Raw genomic sequence first — 26,280 nt, 5'->3', positions numbered from 1 at the left:
TGGTTTCATAACAGCAAGTCAGCGGCTGCAACAAGTTCTGTACATCAGCTTATAAGTAAAAGCATCTTTGTCACCTCTTAACAGAGCTGCTCACTGCAGTTCTCAGCATTATCTATCTCTGTATCTATCCTGATATCTACCTCTATCTATCTATATATCTACCTGGGTCAGGATACAACACAAAGCCTAGGGTTCAGCCATAGCCATTGCAGAGGATGCCAACTGTTTAATACATTAATGTCAAGCACAATCCACAGACATCTGGCACTTCCCTACATCAGTGTCCTTCAAAGACACAAAGCCTTACAAATGCAAATCAATATTTTAACTACGGCATTAAATTAGCACCTTGCTGTTTCATATCTAATCTCAACTGTTTTCTGTCCACAAACTGATCTGATCAAGAAACTGATCTCAACACCATATGCCACCGTATATCCAAGCCAGCTCACGGGTTTGTCCTTGTAAAGGGCCAGATAGCTGCCACAGATCTGCCAGCAGCAAGCCCCAGAAAAGCATATTTAACACAGTAGTGCTTGACAGATTTTTGTGCTGGTGAAGCTTGTAACAAAAGATATACTCACAGCATCAGGAACTTGGAACAGCTTCTCTGGAACAGAATTACTGATGTCTTGAGGACACTTACTCTAAACTACGAGGGCTGCTCCAAAAATAGTGCCTCCTATTTTGTTATGTTGACCCAGTGTGTCAGAGGAAGATGCTGGTGGTATGGCAATAGAGGTTGAACCTTCCTACCAATATTCCATAGTATTTTGTTGCCATGTGACAGATGGCAGCAGAGGGGCAGTCTGACAAAATGGTGCCTGACATGGAAGTGCATATGAAGTAAAGGTATGGAATTAGATTCCTTCATACAGAAAAAAATGCATCCATCAACATTCATGAATGCTTGCTGAATGTTTCTGGAGGCCAAACCATGGATGACCAAACCGAGCATAGAGTGGCACTGAGTGTTGTGTTTCAGCCACAGCAACAGTGACTGTGAGTCACCTCCACTGGTGCAGATTATTACAAGCCCTCTCTGTCAAGCAGTGATATTGTGCTCTCTGTATCTGTTGTAGTTTCCATGGAAATAAGCAGGAGGCATTACTTTCTAGGCAACCTACAGAACTTAGAGGAAGCTAGTGAATCATATTTCTTGTCTTCATCCAGTATTAATGTGCATAGCTGGTAAGCCCAAATAACACCATGGACCAAGGGCTTCCATCTCTTTTAATCCAACCAGCTCTCAAAAATCATAAAGAGAGATCACTTACATTTTCCGGGAGTTAATATTTCACTGCAGGAAGTCCACAAAAGCCTCAGCCTTTTAAATACCCCATCTCATTAACAACCAACCACAATGCCATTTAGTATGTGTAAGCACTGCTTTCTCCTCAGTGAGTAAGCTTTAAAAAGTTGCAAGGGAAGTAACTTCAGGAACAGAGATTACATGGTTTTCTAAAATCTTCACAGTCAAATGATGCGATGCTTTTGATCGAATAAGCCACTGTATCATTTCAAAAATGAAAGCCTAGCAAAAGCACAAATGAAAGAGTAAAAACACCGGGAAGATAAGTTGCAAGAGGAAAATTAAGAGAAGAAGAAACATGAACAACCATCTAAAGAATATTATGTTTATCTTAAACAGATACATTCAATGAAAGCTAGCATATTCATAAAATACAACTAAAAATAGTTTTTAATTCAGTTTGCAGGAGCATAGTGAGGATTAATGCAGGCTCCAAGCACTACTCAGTAAAACAGACCTATTGTCAATTCTGAAGCCTAAAAAGTAGTTCATGCTTTCCTAAAACTGGGGAGGCTGAAGGTAAGAGATTGCATTATAGCCAGTGACATTAAGTCTTGTCCACAGAGGCTCTGTATCTGCACTCTAAAAAGCGAGGCAAGGGACATTTGTGCCAGAATATTCCTCTAATAAAGACGCAATAGGCAAATCTCCAACAAAGGGCAGTGAACAACTACTGCACAAGGAATCCATCTGCAATTAATAGACATTGCTGTACTAAAAGCTCCGATGAAAGTAAGTAGGAGGGATAATGCTAATGCATTCTGAATTGATTGTGAATTCTCAGAAAACTGATCTCACATCACAGTGGTCAGCAAAAATTAACAAAGGGCTTGTATACTAAAACAAAGTAGCATGACAAGGCTGTCATTTCCTTCTTAGCTTATGACATTCAGGTTTTGTTTTGATCACGTCATTTCTGTAAAACACTAAGGAGAAAAGTACAAAGGAAGGCAGCATGCAGCAAGGGAATGAACTGCACCTGAAAAAGAAAACGCCTTCAGGGATGAGATTCACTTTCCACTGCCCAGCCAGCAAGAACAAAAAAGCTCACCAGGGAGAGAAGCAGAGAGCGGCAGAATCAAGCACGGCTATCTCTGTATTTCTCAGTAAGCCCAGAGGTGAGCAAAGAGCAAAGATATGCACAAAGCACCTCTCCCAGACAGTGTGGAACAGGCAGCAGCTGTGGGGACTGCATCCACACAGCGGCCCCTGCAATACTGACATATATAGCTGTGAAAATCCCAAGCCCAAGCCTGAATACAAACCCTGCACAGAGGGAACTATACCCTTAGGAGAAGTGAGGGCTTATATAAAACAGACTTAACCTACTTGAACTAAACCTGAATCACCAAACCAAATATAAAGAATCTAACAGCTGCAAGTAGAAAAAAATATCCCTCCTTACTATTTTTGCCAACAAAATAAGGTGATTTTCAGAATTAAATAAAAAAAACTTGCTGCAGCTGTTAAAACACAGCTTAGGTCAATATACAAGTAATACATAGGAATATTAATTTTGGCTTTAAGGCAGACAGACATCCTGACCCAAAGCGTGTCTGCAGTTACCAGTAAGGCACCCCAACTCAGAATCCATGAGCTATAATAAAGGACGAGCAGAGAATTGGACTGACAAGCTTTTCTTGAGTTGATTAGGGTAACGCTCCTAAAATTACAAACAACAAAAAAAGAAGTATACATGGAAAAAAAAACTTTAATCAACCTACTGCTATAAACTAATAATTTGCTTTAATGGACCTCTGGAGGTCAACCGGCCCACTCAAGGCGGCACTAATTCAAATCAGATTGTTCTGGGCATTGTCCAGATGAGTTCAGCCATAAATGGCTCAAAAGTTACACAAGTAGGCTAAAGCCTCCTGCCGCTGAGAACAATGGTAGGCAGATGTCTGGACGGCTTGCTTACGACTAAGCAATGATGATGTAAGATGTAATTCCCAAATCCTTTGCTGTCCCACCTCTTACCTGAAATTGGTCTTCATCAAATTGATACAAATTAAAATAGAAATTGTCCTCTTCTGAAAAATGATACCACTGACTTACAGAGGCAACATAAAAGAAAGAGACTTTTAAAAAAGCTGAAGAGCAAAGAATATATTCTGTATAGAGAATAAATAAAAACCAGAAAGAACATGTCTTTAAGCAATGCAGAAAATCTGAGCTACCTATTCTGTGTGCTCCCTCTCAAATTGTCTGCAAATGCAATGATGCTATTAGAGTCCCATGCAACCTGTTTCTAAAGAAACTACCATATTCATAACAGACTAACACTAAGCAAGCTCAAAGAACTGTAGAACAATAACAACATCAAAAGTTTGGAAGAAAAAATTTGCAAGCTACCTGAAGAAAATTCCATGCAATCACTCTGCCCCTGCTTTCCCAGAAGTCTAGCACACGTGAACATGGAAGGGTACATAGAAATGAGCTATGGGTATGGTTGCTTTAGAATTTGTTGTAGGAGTTCAAAGGCAATACAGCTTGCAGCATTTACATTGCCACAACACTGATGTGGAAAACAAACGAGTAGTCCGATTCACTAAAGAATAAATGCACTCCTCAGGGAGCCTCTTAGACTAGAGATAATTCCACTTTTTGTGCCTGAACAATAGCGAGAGACTGCATAAGGGCCATTGTCTAAAGAGTGCTTCAGAAAAAATGAGGCCCAATTCACATTTTCATGGAATAAAACTACAGATTCATTTCACATGGCCACAGGGAATGAAATTTATAACCTTCCTCGTGTCATATTTTATCCACATTTGATTTTAAATCCACAATCTGGTGCTAAATCCAAGAATCTCTAGATAGCAGGGCTCCATTCTATGCAGAAAGATAAAGATGTAATTCATGCCCTTGAAAGAGATGTAGGTCAAGTTAGTTTAAATAACATACAAGTAGAGATAACAAATCATTCGCAGGTGGTACGTATTTGTGCTCTATTTGCAATCAGTGCAAGAGCCCAGTTTGAGAGGAATGATTTAATGAAAGCACTGGTACTTCAACAAAGATGGCTTAACAACAAGCAGCACTCCCAGGTCAAATATATGGAGAGAGGGAAATAAGATCAATACATTAGTCTTTACATTGATTAATAACAATACTAATTTCTGCAAGTAATTAAGAGCATTTTTATCCTAATGTTCATTTTCCTTTGCTGTTTACCATTCATGCAAAATTCAAGTGATTAAATAAAGGAACATAACTATGAGACAGTCCCCAAGAGGTTGCTTACCCTCAAGATTAATTTAAAAAAAAAAAAACTGAGAAGTATCTTACTATAATTATTAAAAGATCTAATTCCACATGTTCTGAATACTTTGAAAGTTTCCTGTAGGTACGAGAAGAATGATTGGAGTTGGGTTTCAAGAGAAACGATGATGATTTTCTAGTCTCATCTCCTTCCCTCTAAATTTAACCCATTACTGTAGTAAGGACTTGCTAAAGCCTAACTAATGACCTGCAGTTCATTTTTGAGAGGTATTAGGCTTTATTTACAAAAGCCTCCAACTATATGTTTTATATAACATATAAACATATATGTTTTTATATAACATATAACATAAAGCTCACATTAAACTGTTTAAATACAGCTCAACTAACCATGATGGATGGAGCCAAAACATGTATTTAAAGAAGATTTATTAAGTTCTGCAGCCTGCCAAGTAACTTCTGTTGGTCAGATCCTGTCTTAAGCCCATCTATTTTTAAAGTAGATATTTTAAAACGATTGCTCCATTTTTGTGGGAGAAAGTAAGACTATCCCATAATATTATACTGAAGTATTCTTATCTCCTTTTCCTTCAAGTGAGAATTTCTACAAAATGTAAACATGCATTCTGCTTCTGGGACAGTACATTATACCATAACTTTTAAAAAATCACAAAAAAACTACATCTTATTAAAACCTGCCATTAAAACATAAAAGCCATCTTTGACCAAAAAAAAGCTGTGCATTTACAACCAGCTTTCTTAATTCACCACTTAGAAGTACACAGCCTTGCATATATTATTTGTAGGTTGCTTTTCCCCTTAAAAATAGATTAAATTAGTACATTGGAGAAAAAAAGAAAACAGATTTCTTATTAGTGGAAAACCTGCCATGCTTATGATCTTGAAAGCTGAACTTAGGAGGGGAGATACTGGTCTCCTTTTAATTCAGCGTGCAGGTAACACATGACAAAAACAAGCTGTCTACATCAAGAAAAGATTGCAAAGCCATAGCTTTTTAGATCAATGTAAGAAAAGAGGTATGACAAGTTATATTCTTAAAATAAGAAACACCAGTAATTATTGTTTGTTGGTAAGGACGTGGTAAGGAATGGAAAGAGATGGTAACGAATTCACTTCTGGATATGTATCCCATCTAGGAACTGTCAGAGGCTTCTTAGTCAATACCTTGGACGTAAGGGGCCCTCTCCCAGTCTCCCCTTCAGAAATTACATGTTGGAAAAACCCAATTCACACACTTACTCACAGCCTTTGCACACCCCAGCTCTTCTCAGTGTCCCATTACCATTCTCTGGGTGAGAGGCTGTTGGTGCAGCTCACATCTCCACTTTGGTTCTGAGTGGAGACCAGTTCAAAACGCAGCCCCAGCTCCAGGAGGTGAGGAAGCACAACCCACTTTGCAAGAAGAAAGACTCAGTGGGATAGTTAAATCATTTTCCACATCCCTATTCACAACTGCAAGTCCCTGCTGAGCATCTGGCACAAGCACACACTGCCCTGGAGCCTTCTCCCCAAACGATCAAAGCATCCACCACACCGCAGCTTGTTTTACAGTAGGAGCTGAAGTGAGTGATAGTAAGGATGCTGAGCTCCACGTGCCTCAACCTTACTCTTGTACGGATTTATCTGGTCACACAGCAAGGATTCGAACAGCAGTAATCACATCAGAGGGGATGGGGTTACTAAAGCAAACAAGTTTCCCAGAGGGTCTGTGCACTAATACAATCACCATTTCCAACAGACAACATTCTGATATGATTGCATATGGTGCACTCTCCAGTTCTCATAAAATATGAGTGGCCCACAGCACTCAAAATAAGCGAAGAAATTAGGAGCTGAATATTCCAGCATATGACAGAACTTCATTTGATCCAGCAAGCCCATCCAGCACATCTTCAACAAACATGAATCAGCTGCTCCAAAGAGTTGCCTTCTGCATCTCTGCTATCTTGGTATACCCAACACACGGCTCTGGCAAAACAGAGCCTTGCCAACAGGTGGATGTCAATTCACTGCAACTGTTGCTGGGATGAAATACTTTTAGCACTCAGAGCTATTAGCTCTCTAATTAGAGTTGGAGGAGAACTTTCTCAATGATCCACCTTGTAAGTTAAGCCCTAATAGAGAGTATGCTCTACCTGCATGGAGTACCAGGCTGATGAAAAACACTGGAAAGCAAAGCCATTCAGATCACAACTTAGAAACCACTTCAGAAAAGAAAGAGTCTAAGAACAAACATCAGAACAGGAAACAATGTGATCTATCAATCTGGCTCTGCCACAGCCTACCAATACTGAAGACTCTGAGGTCCAGTTTTCTCCACTGTTTCTCTTCCTTGTGTCTAAACTTCAGATGTGACAACTGTTGCTCTCAAACAATTGCCTTGGGACTTTGCCTTACAAGGAAGAGCAGACAAGCATTAAGACTGCTGACAGATACAACATCCATCTCCACTTCATTGCAGCTCGAGAAATCATTGCTTATAAAGCAGTTCCAGACCTTTCACAACAGTCTACTGAAGCAAACCAGCATCGGTTTCCACCTGACTTGAAACACTGGGCTGCTAACTGCTGCAAGCAATGCCTGAACCCTTACAGCTCAAGTAGACTGTAATCTTGTCAGACATCCCAGTGTGGTCCATTTGTAATATTGATTCAGAACCTACTGAAAACCCTCTGAATTCAGCGTTTACTGCTTGCTTCACTTTAGAATCAGCTACAGCTCACATGTCTGGCTTCAGATCGCTTCAGTTCTAGGTATAGACTAGAAGGGAAAAGCATCAAACATTTATGGAAGTAGGGCTCTGCCCTACAGCAGAAGTTTAAGAAATGAAGATATATACCATTTATACAACTATGTTTCAGTTTTCTACACAAATCTACCACAGAGAGGAAGAGACATTTTTAACATTCACTGATTAGAAAAGTAACAGCATGTTTTAAGATTACCAGCCCTCCTCCTCAAAGTTGTGTGCTACTAGCTAACAGAAGATCATAAAACATCGATTTCCACACCAAATACTTCAGGAAATAACGGCTGGGGCAACTGTATTAACTCTCATTTTCATTCCATGATCTGTCTCAAATTATAAAGCAACGTAACCACAGTTTGCATCGGGCAGTTTAGAAGGAAAAATCTGGAAGCTAAGTTCTATGGTCTGATGAAAAGCAAGCATATTGCTTTCAGAAGAAAAGTTTGTACATGAAACAAGACTTCATTACTGCCACACTGTGCAATAGCAAGAATCAAATAGTGAAGGATGCACATCTCCAAATTGTGCAATATCTCAGAGTATCAGATTCAGTGCAAGGAAAGTCATTCCATAGAATGGGCCTGGCAATAGTAAAAAAAAAAGTCCATACAGATCTATTAAGTACGTAGTGATACAAGAAACAGCCTTTCTTTAAATCAGCAGTAAAAGAAACCTCATCACCAAAAATACAAATAGTAATTGCAATTTTATTTAAAACAAAAAAAAAAAATGCACTTCTCTGTCTCCCATGGAGCTCAACACTTAAAATTGTCTGTATTTTAACACCCTTTTACAGAAAAGTGTTCCATGTCATGCAGTATCAGCAGGAACGACATAGTCATAAAGACAGAATGAAGATTCTGCTCTGAAACAGAAGTGAAAGTATACTTCCATTAACAATGTATTTCCTTAAGCATTTGCAAACCCATTTCACTAAAAGTTCAAGTTCAGAATCAAGCATTTCCTTAGTTTAAGTGTTAAACTCTCTTTTACAGCTCTTGTAGACTCTAAAATAATTTTGCTGGTTGTTCTGGGGGGCAAGTGAAGATGTAATTCTGGCTTTAGGTCTTCAGTTTGGTTTCTAAGTTCCCCAAACTCCAGGTGGTATCTATAATAGTTCCATATGGTGATAGAAGAGAGTTTTGCCTTAGCTTTGGAGATGGCATTTGTTCCAAGTGTAAATTAATCTCTCTACAAGCTGACGCTGGCAAAAGTTAAAATATTAGGTTATCTGTATATCCTAAGCTACTTGGTCCCTGCTGGCTTATATTGCAGTTCTCATTTTGTAAAAATTTCTATATGCATTTTGGTATTGGCACTAAGCTTCATAATGGTTGCTTTTTGTCAAGTGCTTTTTAAAGTACCCCTCAAACTTATCTATCTCCTGAATCCCTTCTGCACAAGTGTTATCTCTTAATTAAGTGGAAAATTAACTTGCTCTTTTGATGAAAAGTGACTCATCCTCCTATATATCCTCTACCTTTTCTAAACAAAACTCATTTTTTGAATAATTCAGTTTCATATTTCAGCTGAGATTCCTCCAAGACCTTCACCCTATACGCATTTCATATCCAACAATACAGCATCAGGGCTGAGCCCTAAAAAGCCTGACTGCAAGAAGACATGCTACAATCAAACTAACAGTCATGTACTCACAGAAAGCTGAAAAGGGAATTTGGAGCCACAGATTTGTCTACTCCGTGCAAATGAGTTTAAAGATTATAACAAAATCAAATGCTTTTATTGTTTGTTTGCTTTTCTGTTGGTTTTTTTTTTTTAATAGAATGTTGTAACAGAATGAAAGAAGGAAACTGTTCAATATACGCAGAAGACACTAAATCCAAAGTAATCCTCTATCCTTTTTTTTAGCCGCAAGTCAGGAAATTACTCACTCTATGCAAACTCAAATATATATCTCAGCAGAAGGATCACTGGGCTTTAAATCAATCTTACATTACAATTATATCATTGAATGGTTTGAGTTGGAATGGATTTTTAGGATCACCTAGTTCCAACCCCTTGTCACAGGCAAGAACACCCCACAGTAGACAAGGCTGACCAAAGTCTCGTGCAGCCTGGCCTTGAACAGCTCCAGGGATGGGCAACCACAAGTTCTCTGGGCAGTCTGTTTCAGTGTCTGTCATGGTTTTGTGATTTTCGGTTATTGGTATTCCACATCATAACATCATGTAGTGGACATACCTAGTTCTCAGAAGAGAAGGACTACTACAGTCCCCACGGTACTTTGCTCCTTTGTTACCATTTTCCAGCCGGAGGGAAAAGATAGAAGCTCGCAGTATAAAAACTTGCAGATCACGAGACCTCGTCCCTTTTTTTCCGCCGTCTCTCGTCTTGGCAGCACCTCGCTCTCCAGCCGTCTTATCGTCGGTAGTAGAGTAAGGCCTACCTTGACTTTGGGACATTCTCTCTCTCTGTATTGGATTTATCAGCTTAAATTGTAATTATATTGTATTATAGTGTGTTGTTTTGCATTCCGATATTTTATTTAGTAAATTAGTTTGTTTCTCCTCAGATTGTTGCCGCTGTTCTTTGCTCTCAGGGCCATCTCCCTACCCTTTTCCCCTTTCCCCGGGACGTGGGCCCTTGGGTCCCCCGTCCCCTTTGTCACGGAATCGGGCCTAACGCCCGTAAACCGTTGACAGTGTCTCACCATCCTCTGAGTAAAAACTTTCCTCCTAACATCTAATCTAAATTTCCCCTCTTCTCGTTTAAAGCCATTCCTCCTTGTTCTGTCACTATCTGTCCATGTAAAAAGTCCATCTCGTTCCTGTCTATAATCTCCCTTTAAGTACCGAAAGGTCACGATGAGGTCTCCCTGCAGCCTTCTCTTCTCCAGGCTGAACAACCCCAGCTCCCTCAGCCTGTCTTTGTAGGAGAGGTGGTCCAGCCCTCTGATCAGGCTCATGACCTTCTTGTACCGGGAGGCCTAAAACTGAACACAGCACTGCAGGTGGGGTCTCAGAGAGAGGAGTAGAGGGGGAGAACTGCCTCCTCTGACCTACTAGCTATGCTTCTTTTCATGCAGCCCATGATTCAAGACAGCAAGAACAACAATGAAGAACATTACCCTATACTAGAGGTATGTCTTTTTCCTTGCCTACCTTCTGTCAGCAAATAATTATGTTGCCATGTATTCTATGCATGCAACGTGACTTTAACTTGCAAGCAATATTATTTATAAATACAGTGATAAGCAGACATTTGGCACAATGCTCATTTGTCAACATAAACAAACGTTCAGGACCATCTTCCTACCAGTCATCAGGAAACGACCACCCTCTGGATTGACCAACAATTAATTGATCAGAAGCATAATGTAATTTATTTTTCTTAAACAAATCAATCAATTATGATGAGCTAATTCAGCAGTTAAAAGTTTCCTAAAGGGAGGGCATAAATGAGTTCCAACACTCAACACTCTCACAGCTTTTTTCAATCCATGGTCTAGTCTGATGCAATGTAAAATACAAATTGCAGCAGTTTTTACTCAAATGCATTTGATTTAAATTAATAGAAGGACTAAATCACATTGAATTACTCAATTACACTGCAAAACTAGTACTTTTTCTGAAATAATCTTGTTTGAATAGATTCTAGATTGTATGGATTCCTATGTAACACACAAAACTATTTTTATTCCTATACTTATTTCCCTATTATTGAAAAAAATTACAAATATTTAAATACAAAAAGAAAGCAACATGTAAGCACAGGCATTTTTAAAACATGTCTATAGATCAGCTTACTCAGAAAACACAAGGAAGACACACTTACAGAATTGTAGACTGAGGCTCAAAAAGGCAAGTAAGGCTGCCAAAGCCAGCAAGAACAGAAACCGGTTTCGGAAAAGCATTATTATTCGTTCTGCTTTCTCATCATGCTTTCATCTTCGCGTGTCAATGGTTTCTGCAAACAACAAAACATTGGTAAATGTATTTCAGAGGTGGAAGTATAAGCTATATTTAAGAAAATTAAAATAGCTTTTTGATGGTGTCAACTTGTTGCAAAAGTTAATAGACAACAACAACAAAAAAACAGTCTCCTGAAAATACCCAAATAAGTAAAGCGCATAGAAATTGCTGAACTGCTGCTCTGTTTTGATAGATGCCCATATAAGGAACAGTGGGGGGTTGAGGTTCTCCCCTTCCTCTTTTTCTTAAGGTAAAAAAAAAAAAAAAAGCAAGCTGCTTTCATGTGGAAGAGATGACTTTTCCCAGCACTGACAGTGTGCTGCAGGGAATCTTCTAAGATTCTCTGATTCTTTGAATCAAGTTCTGTTTATGACATTGCATCCAAATATGTTGACAGAAAATACCTTTTTCCCCCAGCAGTGTTTCTTATTGCCCTGGCATTTATTTGCCCATGGAAAGAGACTTCTCTTGCTTCTTTCCTGCCCTTGAGAATGAAATCACTTACACACAAAGCATATACATCTCTCCTTTATCTATCTTTTCATAGAGAGATGTATTAGTTACAAAATCACAGAATTCTTATTAGTAGTTCTGCACTCAAAAAACTAACCATCTTACCAAGACCTTGATGTCAGCCTCTGAGCACCAACAAGCCAACTAGAATACAACTTCCAAATTCAGATACTTTTTCCTTATCAATATTCTTATTAATATTTGAAAATGTCTTCTGAATCACTGAATTTCCTGTTTTATCTATTGCGGTTGGTCTTACGAAGGAGTAGTGATCTACGAACTGGACCAATGTGATCTATTTAGGATTAAGCAAAGGGACCAAGAGCATAAGGAGCAATGCTTCAGAAATGAAATCAGTGAGACTTGCAATGAAATGTATTATGCATATATATATTTTGCTTGACTGATGTCTCTGCCTCATTTTACTTCAAGGGCTATTGTCACAGCTTCTAGAAACCATGGCAAAAAAAAAATGGAGATTCTGAGAAGCAAGAAACCAGATCTATTACAGTATTTTTCCAAAATACCAAGAGTACCACAAATGACATATGCAAGCAGTAATAAAAAGTTTTTGTTTTTTTTTTTTAAATAAAGAAAAGAGAGAGAAGGGATGATTTTAGCGGTTCCAGTTTCACAAAATCATAGCTTATCCTGGAACATCTTAGTGAAAGGTATGCTGAAACCAAAATGAACTGAAGCCAAAGAAACTAAACAAAGCTGTGATGGGAGGACGGTAAAAGGATTAGTGAATAGAGAACACTAGAAGGGAATGAAGCAGTTAAACCAGACAGATGGAAGAACAGAAGGGAAACCACAGGAAAAAGCAAAATTAGACTCAGATAGGAGAAGACGGTAAAACACATTAAAAACTCTCAGGAACAAAAGCTCTTGTGCACAGTCTACACTTATTAATACAGTCACTGCACAAATAAAAGCTGCCACAAAAAAAGGAAAGATAACAAGACAGGAGAAAAGGGGGGTAACATCTCACACTACCAAAACAGTTTAAAGCAGAAGTTTAACTAGTTTTAAATCTTAGTTGCAAGACCAGAAATTTTAAAGCATTTCACTTTCAATGCAATAGTTAAGACATGATAAACAAGGCAGAAAGATTTTTCATTTAAATATATTAGTCCTGCTAAGTTAGAAGTCACTGTGTTACAACTGATTAGGAATGGGAAAAGTTGCCGTTGAGTAACTTAAATAAGCACCTGTCAGTACAACCTGTCATCAACTGTCACTTGATATCACAGAGCCAGGAGTCAGGTGAACGTATGTAAGGCTGAACCCGAAGTCTCCATCCAACAGTACTGGCACATGAGGTACTCCCAGAGAAAAGTAGCTCTTAGACAGCAAACACTAAGTGAAGACAGCGCAAAAAGCATTGAGAGCATTCAGTGACAGGAGCATTTGGAAGCATATCATAAGAAGGGAGCTAAAAAAATAAAATAAGAGCCTCAGGAAGGAGGAAAAATGAAACAGCCTTACCTCCCTACAAAATCTATTTTATGTGCAGACAGAACACAAAACAAGCCGCAGAGCAGAACAGAACGCATTTTGGGTCTTCAGAACACACTACCACATAACCAAACACAACCAGAGGCTGCAGTGTTGTAGAACACCTGCTGCTAACATGACATTTAGAGCATATTGATCTTTACCTATTTACTCTGCACACAGGGCAGAGTGCAGGTCGTGCCCCAGTCTCACCACGGTCACTTGCAAGCTCTTAGTACTCGAGGGTCACCAAATGGCCATACCACCTTACTCCAGGCACGGGCCTTATCTGTCTCTGAGGAAAAGAGCTAAGTACCAATTGCTTTCAAAGGTGACTATGCACCTTTGTACTGCTGCAAACAGGCAGAGTTCACCATTTTAAGTACTAAGCACTCCAGCAGTTGCTTCTGAGGTGCGCCACAAAAACACTGATTTAAGTTCACCATTGATGATGGGACTTTTAGTCAAGAGAGAACGCAGAACTGGATTAATAAGACCTACAGAACCCAAACTTTATTCAGACAATGCTAATTACAAGCATGACACACATAAGCAGTTTAGATATTCTGAAGGATAGCTGTTAATAAAGCATTCTATATCTAAATACAGGTAGTTAAAGGCTAGTTCTGAGCCACACTATGCGGTATAATTACCTACTCACAGAACTCTTTTTTCTTTAAAACTTATTCCACATCTCAACTTATCACCAGAACGACTCAAAGCATATAGAGCCCCTTCACTTCTCACCTACTTCACAAGACTATGCCAAACCTGTGCTATGTAAGACACTGAATGCTCACACAAGGGTAAAAATGGTCTTGCAATTAAAGGCCAGGCCAGGGAGTCAGAATATTACCCATACCTCCAACTAGGCTCATCACATTCTCTGTTTTAGGCCATTTCAACTGAAAAAGCTAATGACTCCCTAGAAATGCTGGGAGGGCAGCATGTCTATGATCACACACAGGAGGCTGCCAAGAGCTTGGGCTAAGCACGCAGCTCCCGGCAGAGCAGATGCCGTAACTAACCTACTTTTTGTTCAGCTCTGCTTGAGTGTTGCTACGTAGCACTCCATGAGCAGCCTTCTGCCCTTGCACCGCCCTCCTTCTGTGCAAGGTATAGAGAGAAGTTGGGTTGAATAGCCGAGCTATTTCTTTGGGACATTTTAAGTCAGGCCTTGAAAATACCTTTGGATCAATGCTTTTAAGGCTCATATTAAGTCTGACATAACACTAAACCACCACAACCAAACATCTATACCAATTTACTGAAACTGCTACGCACTCTAAATTATCTGTAACCATCTAGAATGCAAACCTACTACCTAGCATGAAGCATAAGCACATTTCTACACTGACTCACCATGACAGCTTAAATGAATTTACTTGATTAAAATAGCATGTCCCCATAAATAATCAATAGTACTCGTCAAAGCCTACTTCAATAGAATCACTGTATTATCTGATGTGGCACAACAAAATGACACACACTGCTGAAATACAAGCAAGCAAAAGTAGTCACGATGAAATGGCAAAAAAAAATAGAAGCTTTAAAAAAGAAAGCATAAAATCTGAAACTAACTATACGCCAAAGACAACTACATTTTCTTGCAAACTTATACCGCCTACAAGGGAGAATAAAAAGCCTACAGACATTACGGAATTCATTCAGAATAACACTCATAGATAGTTTTAGAAAAAAAGTCACAAAAGAACACAGGGACCTACTTATAACGTGATGTCTCTTCCATGCAGAAGACAATAAGCAACTTGAGAGTTTCTTCCTGTAATTGCTTTTTGATGCATCTTTTATCTTTCCTCCTCTACATCTGCAGGTTTATTTTCCAACAGAAGCTCTGTTTCAAATATGCCTGAAATGAAGGTGACGGTTCCTGATACAATAATAATGAAGACTTCTGCCTTTACTTTCAAAACACTAATGAACTATTCCCCAGTCATTCAGCCGCTGACTACCCGGCAGTATATTTTTCATCTACTAATATCCAGAAGTCCAGCATCCAGGCATTTTCACACATGAAGAACTTCATACTCTTAAACTAGAAGCTGCAGAAAATATCTGCATAAGCAAGTAGCACATGCCAAACCTTTTCTTTGATGTTTTAAAGGATGTGGTGGTGGGTTTCTTTATTTATTTTGGTTTTGTCGTACCCTCCCAACAGGGATGAAAAACAGCGGCTAGTTTATCGTGGCTATGACCAAACCCACCACTGCTACAAACATCTAAGGAAAGAATTAGAGAAGAGAGGAAACAGGATCACTCAGGAGAAAGAACCAGTGCTGAGGTCAGCACAACATGCTTAGTTTTTCATGCTTGTAATTGCCACATTGAGGTAACCCTCCCAAAATTCCTATAGTTCACTCTAATTTCAGCAATTTAAACTGAGCATACCATTCCTGCACCACTGATGTTGTATTTTGCATAACACCATAAAGCAACAAAGATAGCACCTGCAAAATTGTTAATCATAATTCTTCATTTTCCCATCAGGAAAAAAAAAGTATTCAGTTTTTAAAAAGCATTAATGAGAAATACATCTCATCATGGATAAAATTAAATAAAACCTACACAGTAACATTATTCACATTTGTCCACTCCCCCCATGACTTAAGCTGGAAGTTAGCTACCAGGGAAAGCGCAGAACTTGAAAGAAAGCACAAACAGGTCAGCAGCTTGTTGAGCCTTAGAAAATCAGAGATAAACAAAGACATGGTTAGAAAAACCTTAGTATGTATCACTCCACAACAGAAAGGAATGAATATGTAATTCTGCTCTAGTAGATATTAATATATAAAAAGTAACAGCTAGCTATAAAATATTCTAAAAATTTTATTTCAAGTTAAATAACATTTCAGTAGCAAGCATCTGATTAAAAAAACAAACAGCTATTTCAGTCACTCAAGTTTAACCTACTTTGGTATTTAGAACATTCAAATATCTACATCTGAATTTCTCTTTTCTCCTGTTCCAGGAGTCTTCCTTTTCTTCTCAGTTCTAAATCCTCATGCTGGTACAGCTGGTCTTCTTGAGACATTCAAAAGCTATTGAAAATGGCACAACAGCACTGTCCAGTCTGTCAAAGCTGCCAAGACAAGCTCTTACTTCATTAAAGCTAACAGATCAAACAGATCTCTTACTCAAATAAGTTGTGTCCTTCTATACAGTACTCGTTATTTTCAGTGTGCAGTAAATTTACATAAGTTTCAAAGCCTTTTCGTTGTTACAAGCTGGAAGAGATTTAGAAATAACAGAGTGCAGCAGCAAACATCTTAAACTGAGAAGCAGGTGGGAGATCTCCAAATCTCCCCAAGGAATGCAGATTTCAAATTTCCAAAATCCTAGGTGTGCTAAACCACTTCCACTGCTCAGCTTCAAAGGTTGAAAGATTGAAGAAGGCTGAGACCGCCACAATGACTACATTTAATGAGCTTGAAAATACTGCTTTGAAGGCCTCTTTCTCACTACTGACTATTGGAGGAAAAACTTGAGGGATGGGGAGAGAGATAGGAACAACATTCTTTTAAGTGGGAAAATATTATTCTGTTTGAAAAGAGATATAGCAATCTTCATGCACAGAATTGTTTAGAAAAATAATTATTTGGCTACAATCTTGTTGATTTTTTTTTTAACCACTACGAAAGAGAGGAAGGTGAGAAGGGAGGATGGAAGATAAAGTAGTTTAACATGAATCAATCAATCATCACCATAAAAAAAACCATCCCACGAAACCCCAGGCTGACTCAAGTCAAAAAAGAAACTGTAGGCTAAGGAAGCAATATTTTAAGATGGAACAACTCCGTTCCACATGGCTGTTTCTACACGAGTGTAATGTTTGTCAGTCTACAATCACACCAAAGCAGTTCCTCAGAAGCTTCTCCCTCAGGGTTTTCTGTTTCAGGGCAAAACCCATTTGTACAGCTCAGACTTAGAGCAAGTTATTCACCATAATGGACGAATTTTCTGTTCCTTTCAGTTAGGGCTGGAAGACAGAAACAGCGGACTGGAGAGCAGGATGTAGATAGCAAAACGGGCAGAAAATAGGACGCAATTATTTTTTTTAAGAAAATATACCAGTAAAGTCTGTACAGCTGCAATTCAAATATCATTTCTAAATCCTGCATGTTCATCTATTAAAGAAAAAAAGAAATCAATTTTAAGTTAGTCTCTTGCCTTTCTCCACCCTCACCCTCCTCTTCCCCCTTTAACAATTCAATACAGAGACAGCTTGCTGCCTTCATGCCTAGTCTGTAGCAGCACACTGATGGCAGGAACTTTTCCTTCTATCAGTTTTGCTATGTTATTTATAAAGAACATCAATTGTTCCCATCATCCATGACAAAGAGGTGACATGCCCCTGCCGGGAGGAACTCACAGGAGTGCAAATTAGCTCTGACAGTAAACAAAGGAGAAAAACAGGACTGCACACAGAAACAATTCTGGAATGTTTAATGTAACCAGTCCATGACCTAGTTTGTGCCAGAAGTCCCACTTTTCCTAGTAGGCTTTAGATTACCTTAAGTCAGTCAGTATTTGTACATTCAAAAAACAAATACCCACCATAGTTCATATATACAGTGTGTCCCTATACCAAAGGCATATATAAGGCACTTCTTACAGCATTTCTCTTTCCTTGGTTATTCCTCAAAAAAAGTTATAGATGCAAAAGCTGGAAGATCTTAGAAGATTAGAGATTACTTAATAAATATTTTGCTGGCCATAAGGGTTTAAGTTACTACTTATGGCACTGTTTGCAAGCGCTAAAAATGATCCAAGCTACTGCTGGTTACATCCAGCATAGGATCCTTAGGTTTGCGTTCACAGAATGAACCCAAAAAAAGGCATGGTGACAGATACTATAGGGACACGCAACTTATCTAGGTTATCTTGCTGGGCTTGCTTCTAAACCATTACACTAACAAGGATGACATCAAAACAAAGCAAAGCAAAGACGCTGGAGAAGATTTCTACCAGGTTTGTCCTGCTTCACAGTTTACAAGACCAAGTGCTAAAGCCTAATATATCCTCATTATAGCCCCTCTTACAGTTCAGTTATATTGCTGGTTTTGTGTTGTGATTTTTTTTCGTTTGGTTAGTTGGTTTTGTTTGGTTGTTTGTTTGTTTTTAATGACTGCATCATCAATTTCTATTAACAGGGGAGCAAAACCTTTTCACACCCTTGGGTTTTAGAACTTATGCACATCAATAGAAACAAAAATCTAAACTAAATAAAGCATATTTTTTGGTGGTTTTTTTTGTTTGTTTGTTTTTAATTATGAACGCACAAAAATCTGTTATACCCCGGTGAAGTAAAAAATGGTAAAAAGCCCATCAAAGAAGATCACTGAAAGCTCATTAATGGCGTACCTTGTCATACCAAACAAAAAAACATTCTGGAAAACAAATTGTTTTCTTTCCAACTATAAAGAGAAACTGAACACAAGTACAAAACTTCACATTCTCCAAGTCACACTAGTCTTCCCTGGACCACTGCTCTGAGGACAGGTTTTACACAGAAACATATTTGCAGCAGACTGATTCTCTGCTATAAAGATTTTTTTTTAATAACACATTCCTTGCATTAAACTGTAAGGAAAAAAACAGTTCTACTACTAACAGCATTACAACAAACACGTGCTGCTGCCGCCACATGTATTTTTGCAACACTTCAAATAACCAGAATTTCTCTCACCATTCTGTTCCTAAACTCTCTTTCTCTCATCATCAGCTTATCAGGACTACCCATTTTTATTCCATGCCAGCTACTAATCTGTCCAAATGTATTAAAAACAATAATTTTTAAAAAGTCCTCATTTCTAAGGAATCTACACATTTTAGATTACAATAATGGCGACAGAGAGATCACCTCATTCAACAGGAAAAAAACCACACTTATCTACCACATCTCTCAGAGAACAGCATCTAATATGAAAACGGATACGATTTCAAATTTAAGATGCAAATTTGAAGCTACAATTTGAACAGAAAATGATGTGGCATGGACTATTCTCTTTCAAATCACAGAGAAGCTTCGCTGTTGTGTTAAAAAGCTATCAATATAATCACATCAAATTTGTCAAATTACAAAGCTCTAAGCAGTGTTTCAATAACTTAACAACAATAAAAGGTTCCTCTTTTCAAAAAAATCAGACTTACAGCACACCTAAATCATAACTGTTGAAAAGACAACAGTAATCCCTACGTGAGCTTAATACCTCTTCTCTCACTTCCACATTCCTTTCAGGAATTGCTAAAAGCTTCCTTGGTTTGGTTTTCTATTAGATCTCATTTGGCTTACTTATTTCAATAGCAAATATATGAGAGCAGGAAGTATTTCAAGGAGGAGGTATTCTTCACTTTGGTTTCTTTTGATCCATTTAAACTTAGGGAGATCCCTCCATTCAAGCAAACCTCTCTTTCAGTGCTTTGCTCTGGCCTTGACTAGCTCTTTCTGGTTGCAAATACAGCCAGTGCCATACAGCTTAATGGCTGCATATGTTGCTCCGCAGAAATTTGAAAATAAATAAATAAACAAATGAAAGTCAATGAGAACTTACCTGGTCAGTATTGTCACTGTGAGGGTTCTATGGGTACAAGAATTTAATAGCTAAGAAAATCTGTCATAGGCCCAAGTCTTCTTCATCCACTTCATAAATATCATCATATTCCTAATCCTTTCCTTATCCAAAGACAGGACAGGACGCACACTTCCACTTCGCTGTGCTGCAGAGAAAGTAAAAACAAAAACAAAGGAAGTGCTTGTGCTTCCTAAAAGGAAACTGAGCAAGTCTATTTCAACATTATTACAAAACGTGAAAGAAACCTTATGATTTGTGATGGCTCGGAGCCAGAACTTAATCCTAATTGGCAGCAAAACCATTCCAGAACATACACAATTAAATAACTCTTACAAAAAAAAAAAGCACCAGAATTTAATTATTTTAAACTTAAAACTTTAAAATTGCATACAGTACGTTTGTAATTGTACAAGCAGAGATCTTAATCACACATAGATCACAGTCAAAGGCTGATCAGATAACATTACAGCTCCAAAAAGCACACAAAGGTAAAGCTGTTAGCTTGCTTGAGTTGTTACACTTTTTTTTTTTAGTTAAGATTTTCTAGTTAACAGTTTTAACTGTCTGAACAAATCTCCCACCCACTACAAGGCTCACTCCTGCACACACTTCCAATATTAGCCTTTGAACATGTTTCTGGACACAAACGCACCTTCCTCTGCTTCACTGTCAGAGGCTGCATGCTACTGAAAAACACTTGTCGGCCTTAACTTTTGAAGTAAACGTTGTGGGGATTCACTCAAAACTAACTGAAATCAGTCAGAGAGGTCAAGTTGAATAGACAGACCACATAAGAGGTTTAGGCTGGGAAGCTCGTAAGTGGAAGAAACAGATTTTCCCACACCAGATCCAATTTATCCTCCCCAGCATTTGAGATGATGTTAGTAAAAAAGAAATCATTTTCCCCTGCATACCTGCCCTTCCACTCAACTTAGATGGATCTGAGCTCCCAAGTCTGTCCTTATTCTTTTAATTCCAGATGATCTTACACTGGTCTGTTTATGACCTGGGTCTGTTTCATGTTTCAGCTCATACTGACAGGGAGGCAAATTTTCCTGCAATCTAACTCCAGAAGGGTGATTAGACAAATGCATTAGTGGATAGTCAGTATTTTCTGCTCCTCTTTGCTCCCCACAAAACTTCATACAACTGTCAATTTGTCTGGCTGCTGAACAGATGAATGAGGAATAAAACAGGGAGCATACTGGGAGCACTGCTATGCCACTTTGCAAAAGCAACACCTGTTTTTTCCCTTGATCATCATGGCAGCAGCACAAACTAACCTCCAGAAAGGTGTCATCTTAAAATTAGAGACCACTTGAGTACAAAGTTGCAGGCAGTCTGATTATTTCTTTAAAAGAAAACAGGCTTAGGTTTAGGTGCTGGCATTAAACATGATGTGCGATTTGAAAGCTAATTGCATCCATTTTTGTTGCTTAGTTCCAGGAAGGCTTTTTTTCCAGAACATATTGGCCCATCTGAAGCTCCCCTTGAAGGTAACCAGAAGACCTGACAGAATTGCAAGCCTGCATTCAGACTTCTAATTCATGAGCAATTAGTTAGCCAACACAATAGCCACAGACATGAAGAAGGTGAACAAAGCATAACAAATATGGAAAAATGCAAATATGGAACAATACAATATATATGATATTCACAGGGTCTCTTTTTTAACCATCTGAGACTATCACCTGAAGAGAACACAGTACAGTTTCTTCCATTGCATAAGCAATTCAGAAACTTATTATAGTGGATATGGAGACAAAGTTATGGTGTTTTGTTCTCTTCTCCGCAATGGAAGACGTTAACCATGTGACAACTTTCTGGGGGAAATCAACTTCATTCTTGTTACATGGTAAATTTAACAGTGCAGTAAAAACTATAGATGAAACATCTGGCAAACAGTTACTGAATACTACATCTGAACAGTATTTCCAATGGACATCTTTATCAAGTAGCATGAACAAATGAGCCTAATTATTTCAGCTTCCAAAAATCTGTTATGTTCATGAAATGTCTCTAGTTTTTCAGTGCCCAGTTTACATCCTTTTAAACAATATGAAGCAGCCTGTCAATCCTGCTCTAAATCATCAGAACCATTCAATGATAATCACACATTTACCATCCACCGTTGAAGCTTTCCTAAAAAACGTTCCTATTTCATTACGGCTCTACACAATGCAACAATGCTCTCTTTTTTGCTACTTAGGATTAATCATTATATTAATGACTCAGGCACTGACTGGGCACAATAAAATGATGTCATCTCATTTGAAAAAAATAAAATAAAATCAGAGACCCAGTGATTCTAACAATACCCCTTCCCACTCTGTTTCTTCTCCGAGTAAGAGAAAATGTCTCAGCCAGCTGCAATCAGTGGCCACCTAATACTTTTCAGAAAAACAAGAGCATTTCTTTGAATTCTGAAATAAAAACAAGGCCATAAAGCAAGCTACACGGTCAAAGCTCACATGCTCCTGCACAAACACAACCTACCTACCTTCCACCAGGAAGCATTATTGTCTAAGATTTGTAAACTTTCTGCCAAATGCTTGCTTAACCGAACTCGACTTAGATTTCACTGAAGAGTAGCCTGATTTTAACAGAATATGAAGCATGTCTGTATCATATTTCCGATATCTTTCTGGAAAGTTCCTACATCCTTCAGCCATCTTCATCAATACACAGTTTATGATCACGTTTTCATTTGTATTTATACTTGTGTGATTTATACCATATATTGCCCTACATTTATCACAGAAGGCATTCTGAAAAGCATTTCAAAGAAAATGTGTATTTTACAGCACAGCCTTTGTATCCGTACTACAATTTTTTAGCACAATTCCAGTATAATTACCTTGAATCTAAAAATCAGGCAAGCAGAAATCTTGCATGGAATTTACACTTAAAGTCTTCTCCAAGGCACTTAGCGCTTCTCCTCATTTTTCTACACAATTTATGCTTTTATTTTCAAATGCAGTTTTCCACTCAAGCTGGAGCATTTTTAAATACAGCCTTAAACATGAATCAACACATCACTTACTTACTGACTCCACTCCTCACAGCAAGTCAAGACTAAAGGTTATGTTCAAACACTGTTCAAATCCCACCTTCTGCCTCAAGCAGCTTTGAACCAACTTACACTGTTTGTTCAACATCTGAACTGCTGACATTCTGATTTGTTTAAAACAAATCCTTCCTCACCTTTGAGGCTGTTGCCTGCTGGCACGTCTGGTACCAGTCAAGTACATGCCAACGCAGTTCAGCTTTCATGTTCCTCCCCACCACCCTGAACAACTAAGTTACCACCACCTCCTCTGTAGCATCCGTCATAAACCAGAAATCTAATCATATCTAAATCATGAAGCACATGTTAGTAGGTGATTAGTAACATTTCATTCCTGTGCTCATTTGATGTATGTTTATGAGCAATGTGCATCTCACAGTGGGTCTTTCTGCATACCAATTGCCAGTAGTTGTTTTTTTTTTTATTGTTAGAATAAAAACCTTGGAGATAGGAAGAGGATATGTAGAGGATATGTAACTAGACCTGAACATCAATCCAGTAAAAAGTCAGTCTTAGGACGGCATGAATTTGCCACCCATCTTCTGAGCAATAATATGCAGGTAAGATATTAACCTTTCATAAATTTAGAAAAGCCTTTTAATAAGTTAAAAACAAAACAAAACAAACACCTGCAACTTCAGTGGGAAAAGCATCCAGAAAGATTCAATCAAAATCTAGTTTCAAAGGTCTCATATGAGATTACGAAAAGGAAGAAAGACCTACATAAGACATCTCACAGGATGCTCAAAGTTTCCTTTCTCTAAGGAGGTCATGAGGGAGGAGTAGGTAAGAATATAAAACCACTAGAGAAAGCAAACTGCACAGAGGTCAGTTATTTTGCACATCTTGAAACACTGAGTTTTGTGCGTGCTTATTCCAGTATGCCATTTTTTGAACTAAAAAAAGCACAAAAGACAGAAGAATGCCTTACTGAAAAGCGAGTTCACAATTACAATACTGAAACAATGTAACCAAGCACCAGAAGACTGAACAGATTGTGACTGCAGCACAAACACACACTAACTTCTTCAGGCTCTCTTCAGATCTTCACACAAGAGCCTGCTATCCCTTAAGGCTTCCTTATTTGCAGAATAGAGAGCTGTTTTAGTCCATACTGAACCTTATAAAAATTAATGTTTCAGTACTGCTGAGTTTACATTAAAAATTTAAGAGACTACAATTAAAAGGCATTAGCAAGAAAAGCATACGTGTTTTAACCATATGCACTACTTTTAGTTACCTTTTTGAGAAGATTAAAACTAAGCAGCTTTTGCTTTTATCCCACTCGCACCCTCCCACTACAAAGTCTGTCTGAGATAATCCTCCCTCTACAGACGTCAAAACAGGGCATACGTATTACAAGAACTCACTGCCAAAATATGTTGGCTTAATATCCCATTATTATCGTAATACGGGTACAATAACTTATTATACATGACAGCTTATGCAGTTAGTCAAGTATAGATCCACTTTGTCATTTTTTCACCCACGTAGAAGTATATTCATAAAATCTGTAAAGGAGAAAATGTAAGGTCTGAACTAGATGTGCATCTCAGACTGATGCCGGACAAAACAGAAGGCTCATAAGATCACACACCTCCTACCCTGTCATTTCTATTGTCCCAGCCTTCATGCACAGTGATCGAACCAGAAATTCAGGTCACTGGATTTACAAACACATTGTTTAAGCACTTATTTTCCACCATTTTAAGCTACGCTTTCACTGCTTTTTTATTTATTTGAGTGCAGTGTTCTGCTTGAAGGCCAAGAAGATCTCCACATCAGAACACAATTCTGATGGTAAGTCCATCCATATCAAAAGGTTGAGGATTATTCTTCAGGATCCTGCAGTGTAGAAATACACTAGGAAGTCTTTCAAGGCTATAAAATTATTTAGGTTTAAATATATAAGAGGGAAAGGACTGCTATCAAGTACACTGAAGACAACAGGCAAGGAAAGATAAACCCATGCAAGTTACTCCACACCAGCCACAGTCTATCAGCCCACAGACAATTAAATACCAGCTCACTGAAGAAGCACAGCAGCTCTGCAACAACGCACTTCTATTTAGCAGAAAGGGTGGTAAGAAAGAAGGCTGTTATCACATGCATCCTGATGAACTCGTGAGCGCATTTCACAGGCTTGCTTGCATGCCTGTACGTATACATCCATGCACAGGGTATAGTCATTACACCGGGTGGATTCACTTCTGTCTCAATAAGCACCCAGGTTAAGCCTGCACCCCTCCGGCCGCTCACTGAGCCCCGCGCGCCCGCCTGTGGAGCGCGGCTCGGAAGCAAAGTTCAGCGGCCGTGGCCGTACGGAGGCGGCCCGGCTGCCCCGGGGCAGCGCGCCGCCGGCCGAGCAGCCCCCGCCCGGTGAGCGCAGTCTGTGCCGGGCTCCCCGCCCGGGTTCGGCAGCGGCTCCCGGTGGGCCGGGCGCTCCTCGAAGAGAGGCGAGCAGCGCGGGACGGGCGGACTCTTCCCGGCCCTCACTCCGGGACAGTCCGGCCGGGCGCGGGGCAGCCGCGCCACCGCCAGCAGCTCCGGTAACGCCCCGGCCGCCCATCACTCCCCGCCTCCCGCTCTCCGCAGCCGCCAATTATTCCGGGCAGGGGGCGCGGGCCGGCGGCACCGCAGCCACAGCCGGGTCCCATAGCCTGGTCGCGTCGGGGATCAGCCCGAGCGCTCCCAGGCAGCGCTCCGCGAGGCGTCCCACCTGCCCGGCCGGGACGGCGAGACACAGACCGCACCTCAGTAGCGGCGATAGGACGCAGCCTCCCAGGACGCCCCGCCCGCAGCACCTCTGTACCTGCCCGGCCGCGCTCTCGCCTTCTCTCGGCACCGGAGCTGCAGCCGCTCCTGCCGCCACGCCGCGGCTCCGGCTGGCAGCCCGCCCAGCGCCCCGACTCGAGTGAGCGCCGCCCCCGTGCCGCCCGCGGGCGCCCCCTGCCGCCCGCCACGGGACGGCCCGGCCCCGCCCCGCCCCGCCCCGCCCTCTCCGTGACTCCCCCGACGGGGCGGGGCTTCCCGCGCCACGAGGCCTGCCGGGTTGGTGTCCCACGGCCTCCGCGGACTGTCCACGTGACGGAGCGGCGGAGCCGCCGCCGAATCGGAAGGGGTGGCCGGGCCGCCGGCTCCTCAGCGAGGCGTCGCGAACGGCAGTGACCGTTCCGACCGTTACGGCCCGCCCGCCCCCTGTTACCGCGCTGTGCGGGACACGGACGTGTCGCCCGCGACCGCCGGCGGCCGTTCCGTCCCTCCTCCCCGCGTTGTGCAGTTCCCCAACTTCCCGCCCCACGCCGGATCCGAGCGGGTGGCTGGGAGTACCCTGGGCTGCAAGGCGGAGGTGGCCCGGCTGGGCCGAGCGG

General features: G+C 40.1%; 1 protein-coding gene across 7 annotated transcripts in view; it reads right to left on the bottom strand.

The window, feature by feature from the left end:
* PXYLP1 (2-phosphoxylose phosphatase 1) overlaps positions 1 to 25,860 on the bottom strand; it is a 54,371-nt gene extending 28,511 nt beyond the window's left edge. Inside the window, exons 1-3 of one of the 7 annotated variants that reach the window (XM_021397186.1) lie at positions 25,722 to 25,860; positions 19,822 to 19,987; positions 11,103 to 11,234 (exon numbers count right to left, since the gene is read on the bottom strand). In XM_021397186.1, coding sequence (XP_021252861.1) covers positions 11,103 to 11,181 — 79 coding nt within the window. In that variant the 5' untranslated portion in view covers positions 11,182 to 11,234; positions 19,822 to 19,987; positions 25,722 to 25,860. The other 6 variants (XM_021397187.1, XM_021397189.1, XM_021397190.1 and 3 more) reach the window with 6 other exon arrangements.

Source organism: Numida meleagris, chromosome 4, assembly GCF_002078875.1.
Source record: "Numida meleagris isolate 19003 breed g44 Domestic line chromosome 4, NumMel1.0, whole genome shotgun sequence".
Taxonomy (NCBI): domain Eukaryota; kingdom Metazoa; phylum Chordata; class Aves; order Galliformes; family Numididae; genus Numida; species Numida meleagris.
This window is presented reverse-complemented; position numbering and strand designations above follow the sequence as displayed.